Source organism: Mytilus edulis, chromosome 3 (assembly GCF_963676685.1).
Source record: "Mytilus edulis chromosome 3, xbMytEdul2.2, whole genome shotgun sequence".
Classification (NCBI taxonomy): Eukaryota; Metazoa; Mollusca; class Bivalvia; order Mytilida; family Mytilidae; genus Mytilus; species Mytilus edulis.
Window position 1 is genome coordinate 24,267,948 of NC_092346.1, and position 10,190 is coordinate 24,278,137.

Sequence of the window (10,190 nt, forward strand, 5' to 3'; positions counted from 1 at the left end):
TTATAGCTCTTTCATGTCAGGAATTGACAAACAAAATTTCAAGTATTACTTAATAGGTTTTATTATGCAATATATTAAGAACTGCTGCATGTGTATTATAAATTGACAAGCCTTTAAACAGAAATCGATTAAATTCCACTGCAATCGTCAATTAATTTGGCATTCAAAATTTTAGTTCCTGATTTTGCCTGAGAGAAATATACAGTGCGATTTCTAATTAGTATATCTAGACAGTATAAAAAAATATCAAACTTCAAGGAATATTCAACTGACCATTATCATAATGTAAGCCATTCAACAAAATTTCATGATGAAATCGACTTTTTTTTTAAACTTCATTTTTTCTTAAAATGTCCTGTTGCATTGGAATTTGTTTTAGTTTAGTGTTTCTGTTAGTTCGTTGTTTTCCTCTTATAGTAGATGTGTTTTAGTTTGAAACCCGGATTTGTTTTCTCTCAATCGGTTAATGGCTTTTGAGCAGTGGTATACTACTGTTGCCTTTATCATAATGTTATTTTTAATTCCTAATATTATCATTTATCTTTTGCGTTATTTACATCCAATTTTATGTCTGCTTCGCCAAATAAGTATAAATACAATTTAAGTCTTCATACCTGAGTCGTATTAATTGATTATCCTACATGATAACTAAGTAAATTAAGATGTCACGCATAATGATACTCTACCTCAAATGAGAGAGCAATTCTGGCCAAATCCGATATTGCAAGTCATAATTGGTAAAACTTCATATGAACAAAGAGAGAAATTCGAACCAAATTCGACATTTAATGTCATAATTTGTAAAACTTTATATGAAAATAGAGAGAAATTCATTCCAAATCCAATTTCGAGTCATTATCTGTAAAACTTTATATGAAAAAAAGAGAGAAATTAATTCCAAATCCGATATTGTAAATCCGATATAGCAAGTCATTATCTGTAAAACTATATATAAACAAAGAGAAAAATTCATACCAAAACCGATATTTCAAGTCATTATCTGTAAAACTTTATATGAAAAAAGAGAGAAATTAATTCCAAATCCGATATTGTAAATCCGATATAGCAAGTCATTATCTGTAAAACTATATATAAACAAAGAGAAAAATTCATACCAAAACCAATATTTCAAGTCATAATCTATAAAACTTTATATGATAAAATAGAGAAATTCATACCAAATCTAATGTTTCAAGTCATAATCTGTAAAACTTTATATGAGAAAATAGAGAAATTCATACCAAATCAAATGTTTCAAGTCATTATCTGTAAAGCTTTATATGAACAAAGAGAGAAATTCATACCAAATCCAATATCTTAATTCATTATCTGTAAAACTATATATGAACAAAGAGAGAAATTCATACCAAATTCGATATTTCAAGTCATTACTTGCAAATCTTCATATCAAGAATGAGAAATCACTTATCATGATATATTATATCTTCATTTGAAAATGCCTGTACCAAGTCAGGAATATGACAGTTGTTGTCCATTCGTTTGATGTGTTTTGTCATTTGATTTTGCTATGTGATATTGAATTTTCCTCGGAGTTCATATTTTTGTGATTTTACTTTTTTTTATATGTATACAGCTCAGACTGATAATATTTCTGAAATACTTCATTATAAATTCGACCAAAATCTGAAATTTTGTAATGACACATAGATACTTATATACCATCTGGAAGCCAATATGGCTTTTAGCTAAATGTTAGGACAGTTAAAATCTAAAAAAAATATATAAAAAAAAGTAAAATCACAAAAATACTGAACTTAGAGGAAAATCAATTCGGAAAGTCCATTATCACATGGCAAAATCAAATAATAAAACGCATCAAAAACGAATGGACAAGAACTGTCATATTCCTGACTTGGTACAGGCATTTTCAAATGTAGAAAATGGTGGATTAAACCTGGTTTTTTAGCGCTAACCCTCTCACTTTGATGACAGTCTCATCAAATTCCGTTATATTTACATTGATGCGTTAACTAAACAGACACGTAAAAAAAAAATAGTCAAAATATGGGTACATCAGTCATCATCGTATAACAATTTTAAAAGGAACAATTTTAGAGAACACAAAAACATCTGTCTACAAACACATTCATTGATTTGTGTGTCTGACGTCAGAAAATTGTATACGTAACATAGATTTGTCGTTCAATGTGCATACAAACAATTTTAAAATTTACATAAGCAATGTTAGCATATAGGGTTAAAAAATCAAAAGTATGTAAGAATAAATTTCAGAAATAGAGTCAATTCAATTACAAATTAGAATGTATGCATAGGAGACAACAACCGATAGCACAAAACCAAAATAAAACCATATATACACTCGTCCTTAAATGGTTTTTTTCTCGGGTGGATTGAAAAAAAAAATACAAAGTTTACAAACATTAATTTCTTAAGAATTTTATATTCGTGGCCGTCACCAAGGTGATGAATTCTGAGTAGTTGATAAGATCAAAAACAAATATTTTTCAATCATTAACAAAATCAAACATGATACAATGATATATTAAATGTCCAACTAAGTAAACTAAATTGTATCTTACAGAAAAAACATGTATTCACCTTTGCTTGAATTCATTTTTCTTTGGTTAAAATATAAATATTTTACATACAGTTAACGTAAATGATGTAGCATATGCAGAGCCCATTACACAAATAAAGGCAACAGTAGTATACCGCTGTTCAAACTCATAAATCCATGGACAAAAAACAAAATCGGGGTAACAAACTAAAACTGAGGGAAACGCATAGATATAAGAGAACAACGACACAACACTACAATGTAACTAACACACACAGAAACGGACCAAGCATCAGACAAAATCCCACGAGAATAACAAATATAACATCAAAACCAAATACATGAATTTGGGATAGACAAGTACCGTGACACGTCTTATCGTAATGTCAATTTACACTCAAAAATAAGAGAAAACAAACGACGCAACGTTAAATTGTAACACACACTTATATAGTTGGACTTTCAACTCGAAACCATTTGACGTAGTTTATTCTTTACGACAAGAGAAAAACATATTGTATAGACACATGTGTATTGTTCCAGATTCTATCGTGACCTCTGGATATCATTTACAATATTGATGCAAGCAATAGCTAGTCCACCGGAACAAATGCACTCCCCACACGATACAAACGTTTCATTACGTTGTTTTGAGACTGACCTTGTTTTACGTTCTTAACATTAAATAGATACATAATATGATTCGTTAACAAATAGGAACGCTAAAATCACAGTCATTTTAAAACTAAAGATTTTTACATACAGGTAAGCCAAAGAATAAAAGTACACGAAGATTAGAGGAACAAGCTATATTTTACCTTTTGAAATTTGCAGTTGTAAAAAAAATGCTTCTGTCTTTCAATCAATAGATATAATGTAACAAAAAGTAAATTTACTAAATTAGTCATCGATTCAAGACTTCCAAACAAATATAGGGAGTAAATACAATTGCATCAAATTATTCATATACTCGAGATGATCACGAGTACCAACTATTGTATAGTTGTGTAATGTGTTTTATTCAATATGTTGACCTCTATGTATCTTTTTGTAGATTGTCGTCTCATTGACGTATGTCCCGAGTTTTGTGCTAAATAACAAATTTCAATTGATTCTGAAAATTTTATTGATAAATTTTTATACATTTCTTTATGACGCTGAATTAGGGTCCTAAAATGAAATGAAGCATATGATAAAATCATTTTAGCATATACTAAATATTAATTAAGCATATGTTAAAATCATTTTAGCATATACTAAACATTAATTAAGCATATGTTAAATTATTATTAAGCATATGCTAATCAGATTTAAGGATATGCTCCTATCATTTTAGGATTTGCTGAATTCAATTTAACATATGCTTAAATCAATATAGCATATGCTGAATTATTAAGCTTTTACAGAAATATAGGTGCTGAATCAAGGTCATACATATGATCATATATACCAAATTTATTTTAGATTATGTTAAAACGAGTGAAGATTATATATTATTACATATACCAAATTTATTTTAGAATATGTTAAAAGGAGTTAAGATTATATATTATCATATACACGTTAAAGTATAAAATCTTGCACAGAAGACGGAGTTTATACACAAGTTCAAGAATTGGATAAACGTTATTTTTCACCAGTCACTCATTTCATATGGCTTTAAGAAGTCTTATAATTTAAACCAACCAAATAGCTATTTTAGTTTAAAATGTATCAACAATTTCACTTAATATTAAAATAATTTATATAGCTATCTATACAGTCTCAAATACGACAGGTTTTGTGTTGAATTTAAAGAAGATGATGTAATAGATACAAAGGGAAAACCAACAAAACCAAGCGTAAGGACAAATGAAAACAATAAAACCAAAATAAATAGGATGAACACTATAAACTGATTTAACCCACAAAAGTCTAAAGTTCCTTCAACATTTTAGGCATATCTATTAGACGTATAAATATACGAACGAAAATAGGCCTATTGGGACATTACGTTGAGTTACTACACAAATTGTTAAACACAAATTTCTAAAGATCTAATTATGAAATGTCCTAACATGTTAATATGTTCTGCTGAAAAAGGTAATTTGTCAATCCACATAATATAAAATCATTAGATAAAATTACATGATGACGGCTGACCAGAAGTCGTCCTTTTTGGTAGAATTTACATTATAACTTGTTACAATAATATTTGGGTCTGAAATACACATGATCATGTAACATAATGTGACATAATTAAACTAACTACATGTATATATATAGAACAGCGACCACAGTACATTCACTAACTAAGAACTATCTAACGACAAAGTAAGTATATTTTCTAAGTTCAAATTCAATGTACAGTAATACAATTTAGATAGGAATAGAAAATCAAAATAGAAACATTTGTAGAATTATTTCTTGTTACTTTTCAATGTCTTTTGGGTTTTTGTTTGGTTCAAGGTGAGTTAAAGGAATAAGAGAAAGTTAGAATATTTCAGTTATAAAAATCAGAAATAACGCATCTTATTGAACGGAATATTTTTTTCGACCTACCAAAGTTCCTTTTTAAGAATAGTGACCCTTATAAATTCTTCAATGCAATTCAAACTTAGTTCGATGCAATTCAAACTTAGTTAAATTGTCGGTCCTTCTTTTGAGGAAAAATTAGCTGCATATGTTCAAACAGTGACAAATTCAAATAAGTGTATCGAATAGATTGATTGGTATTTTTCTTCGCAACTAAAATAACATGTTATAAAAATTACCGGAATACATTATAAGCCTGGTACCTTTGATAACTATTAGCTTTATAGCTAAGACAAATATAATTCTTGTAACTTATTCTGTAATTGTTTTTTTTATTATTGTCTTTATTGTTATACATTTTATGAATATAATCCCTATTTGATAACCAATATAAATCACAATAATAAACTAAATTATTTTTTGTCTAGAAAATGAGATTCATCCTTGCTGTTGCCGTTACTGTTGCCCTAGCCGCTGTTGTATCAGCAGGAGGGTATGGACACGGAGGAGGAGGATACGGACACGGAGGAGGAGGATACGGACACGGAGGTAAAGTGGTGATCGAAACATTTCAACGAAACATTCCTTAATCGTACTCTATATATATATAAATGTGTGTTTTATAACAGCTTCCCAAAGTGTTAAAAACTGCATCATAAATTTATACAAATTTGACATTGATAAATCATTTACAAACTTTTAAGTTGCTCTGCTATAAACTATCCTATTTGTATTTCATTAAAAAACATCTTTTCGTATCAGAGACTGTATAAATAGCCATTCAATTAAAGGAATCAAATTTCTTTGTAAAAAATATGACCGTTAAAAAAAATAAGACAAAAGCGAAAGAAATAACTAAGTGCACTGCTACATTTTTAAAACTAATAAAGCTGAAAAGATAAGTTTAAAATATTTGCTCAAAACAACTTGCAAATCAAATGCATTTACAAAATTGCATAATATGAACAATTGATACAGAATATTTAAAAAAGATTAATATTCTATAATTTCAGTGTCATAATTGATATAAAATCTTTATAATAGTTTAAAATACATATGAATTTATCATATATTCGTGAAAAGAACAAAGTACTTTTTTTCAATTTCCACAAATATATTTTATCTGGAATCGGTTGACTCTTAAAATGATGACAACTGATTTAACAATTAGGTTGCTACATACATTTGGGCAACTTTGATTTAAGTAGCTATGTTTTAACAGCACATTTTGAACTAAAAATACTTAATTCACGATAAATATGCAATTAGAATTGCGGACATTTTTCATTCATAAATAAGTTTTGAAACCATGTAAGGATCTGATTCAGCGTATATCTTTTCAACTTCAAAATTTCTTTGAATGATTGTCAAGTGCAAAAATATAATACATTTTTAATGTTACATTCACTACTAGTATTTGATAATATTGAGATTAATGACACTTTCGAACTTAACTACAACGTTTGTATTTCCACTGGAATGTGGTTTTAGTAACTGCTTTATTTCTTTTAATGTTTATCTACCACTGTGCCGATCTGTTTTTGGACTTTTTTCCGAGGGTATCATCAGCTCAGTTCAGGAGCATAATACTTAAATACTGTCTTGCAAATACGGATATTGTTCTATTAGCATTTTCTGTTGTGAATCTTAGAAAACCATCGGAATAAAGAAGTGCATCTCTTTCATACATAACTCTGATTCCGTATACGGGTTGAACTATAATGTTGTTCCTTAACTTATATCGGCTATTCTACGTTTATGTAATTAGTTTTTGAAATGTCAAATAATTGGCCCCGAGGATCACAGAAGAGGTGATAGTTGGAACCGTTTATCATTTGATTTTAATATCTAAACTGTTTTGTCATTAAAAAGTGTTTTTTGTTATTGCTAAGTTTCGGGATTATATTTTTAGACCTACATGGGAGTTCATAGTAAGTTCTGGTTTAAAGAACGTATATATCTTTTTAGGAAAAGGATACGGAAAGGGATACGGTGGACATGGTGGCGGATACGGAGGACACTCTCTAGGTTATAGTGGTGGATATGGTGGAAGTATGGGAGGATATGGTGGAGGATATGGTGGAAGTATGGGAGGATATGGTGGAGGATATGGTGGAAGTATGGGAGGATATGGTGGAGGATACGGTGGAAGTATCGGAGGATATGGAGGAGGATATGGTGGAAGTATGGGAGGATATGGAGGAAGCATTGGAGGTTATCATGGTGGATTAGGTGGATCTTATGGTGGATTAGGTGGATCTTATGGTGGTATGAGTGGATCTTATGGTGGATTAAGTGGATCTTATGGAGGTTTAGGTGGATCTTATGGAGGATTAAGTGGATCTTATGGTGGATTAAGTGGATCTTATGGAGGATTAAGTGGATCTGGAGGATCATATTACCAAGGTTGATCTTCATATCCTGGAATATACAAGTCAATCTATTAAATAACTCTCAATAAACTCATATTCGCATTGAAAATTAAGAAATGTCATGCACATTTACCGGACAACTGCCTTTTAACTATTCGGAATTATGATTAGGAATGAAAAATACACAGAAGTGACATTTAATGTATCAAGATAAGGAGTCATGTACTGAGATGGAATCTCACCTGTTGAAAAAAGGAAATGAAATGAATTTAAATATAACTTTTTCAAACTTATGGTTCACATTAAAGCTTCGTTTAAAGAGGTAGGGTGAAATTACCGCTGTATTTCTCAAGGTTAATATCTAAAAATGGTTAAAACCGACTACTAATCAATTATTAAAGATTATATTCCTAACGAAATTAATCAATTATTTTACATTTTTGAATTAAAAAAAATGTTATTCAGTGCTATTCATTCCTGTTGTAGTCAATATTGCATATTTTCTAAAGTCTTTTTTTTTCTAATCTCGCATTAAAGATCTAACCATCATTAATAACGTTATAGTTGAACTTCAATTCAATTCTTTTTCAACTTATGAGTGTGAGTAACGCATTGCATATTTCGACTTTATTAAGCTTCACTGTCTGCATATTTTAGTTAAGATTTTTTGGTTTCTTTATACCATTTTTGATAAAAAGTAAAACGGAGATTGTAAGAGAAGGTAACTTACTAACTGGCGTAATAAATTATAAGCCTGGTACCTTTGATAACTACTTGGCCCCTTGAATTTGGAAAATAAAACAGTTTTATTATAGATCCACCAAATAAAATCCTTCATGTGATCATAAGACATTAGTATGTCGGACATCAGTGTTGAATGTATTTTTGATATTGTCTTTGAATATTAACTTCAAACTTCTAATATTTAGAGCACAACATGAACAATGCAAAAAAGTAGTTTATTTTAAGACATGTTCCTCATTATTTATATTTAAGTAATAGACCTTCTCAAAAAATAGATTTGCTACAAACTATTATTAAAATGATGTTTTAAGCATTTATATGTATTTATTATTTAGTAACATGATAAAAATTATACCTAGATGTTTTATTCGTCGATGAAACCATGGATTTAAGAAAAGTTTCGACGACTTTCAGAAAATTGCCCCGATGTGAAAAAATAGGATAAATTGCCCCTTACCTCGCTACAAATTATTGTTAAGGATCATCATATCTTTTTTTTTAAATGATTATGAAAAGAATAAACACTAGTGAGTGAAGTTTTTTTTTTTTAAATAACATAAACATAATATTTTATTATGTATGAAAAAAATGTCTGCTAAGTTGAAAGTTTTTATTTGTTTTGGTGTCGTGTATACAAGCATTATTTTTAAATGAGCATATCTCATCTTCAATGTATACACCAAAACTTTTTGATCACCGATTATTTTAAATTGATAAAAAGTCCTTTATATCAAACTATTGTATATGGTGTTATTTGATACACAGATAATTATTTTTAAAGTATTTAATGTAACTAAAAAACAACATTAGGCACTTGTATTTTTTTTTTACGTTTAATGACAGACTAGATGATTAATTAAAACAATAACAATGTATGACATTCGAATGAGAACACTTTTAAAACTAAATGGTGGCCTTTTTATATTAGTAAGATCTTGGCATTTGTTTTGTTCATTTACTGGTAAAAAAAAATACGACTCAATTTCATCTGATTTTGAGTCAGAATTAAGTATCCATTGCACAAATGTATTTTGTTATTTGTTGCTGTTAGTATTATATTATAGAATGTTCACAGAGAAAAACACAAAATAATAAAAATGTGACAACAACATTATGTTTGATGTATTTGTGTGCCTTTTTTGTTCGTGAATATTTTCAAATGCTGGAACCGTCTTTAAAAATATCTCTTGGTGAAGATATACAGAAGAGTATGGTTTTATCGGAATAAAAATATTTTCTGTTAGACATTCAGCTAAAAACTAGTTTGAAAGAATTTACTCTGAAACTTTTTTAGATTGTCGAACTTTTTGCGATATCGGTCATAATGATCTTTTTCTTCTTTGCCATAGCGTTGTCAGTTTATTTCCGACTTTTGAGTTTGCGTGTCCCTTCAGCATCTTTCACCTCTCTTTTTTGTAAAGCACGTATCAGGAAATCGGTGTTATATGAATATATTACATGTATCAACCTGTAGTGTCAGTTGTTTTTAGTAAAGCGATGTAATACTGAGGTCGATGCCACTGCGGTTGGAGTTTTTATTTCCTATCATCATCATCAGTCCAGTAGTCAGCACTTCTGTGTTGACATGAATTATCATTGATATGATCATAATTATAAACTAACCGTTTACAAAACTTTAAAATTGTAATATACCATGGCTTTTCTACCTCAGATATAGATTACCTAAACTGTATTTGGCAACACTTTTACGGAATTTTTGGCCCTCAATGCTCTTTAACTTCGTACTTTATTTGGCCTTTTGAACTTATTTTTAATCGATCGTCACTGATGAGTCTTTTGTAGACGAAACACGCGCGTTTCGCGCAAGTACAAAAATTCAATCCTGTTATTTATGATGAGTTTATTTACATCCACTTGGTCGATGCTACTGCTGGTTGAGTTTGTATTCCCCGAGGGTATCACCAGCCCAGTAGTCAGCACTTCCGTGTTGACATGAATTACCATTGATATGATCACAATTAAAAACTAACCGTTTACAAAACTTTGAAATTTTAATATGC

At 29.5% G+C, this 10,190-nt stretch overlaps 1 protein-coding gene across 1 annotated transcript; it reads left to right on the forward strand.

The window, feature by feature from the left end:
* The first annotated feature begins 5,484 nt into the window (after window positions 1–5,484).
* LOC139514239 (keratin, type I cytoskeletal 9-like) lies at window positions 5,485–9,276 on the forward strand. Its single transcript, XM_071303117.1, has 2 exons — window positions 5,485–5,602; window positions 7,022–9,276. Exons 1-2 carry the CDS (start codon window positions 5,485–5,487, stop codon window positions 7,462–7,464), a joined length of 561 nt encoding a protein of 186 aa, XP_071159218.1. The 3' UTR covers window positions 7,465–9,276.
* Window positions 9,277–10,190: the final 914 nt, after the last annotated feature.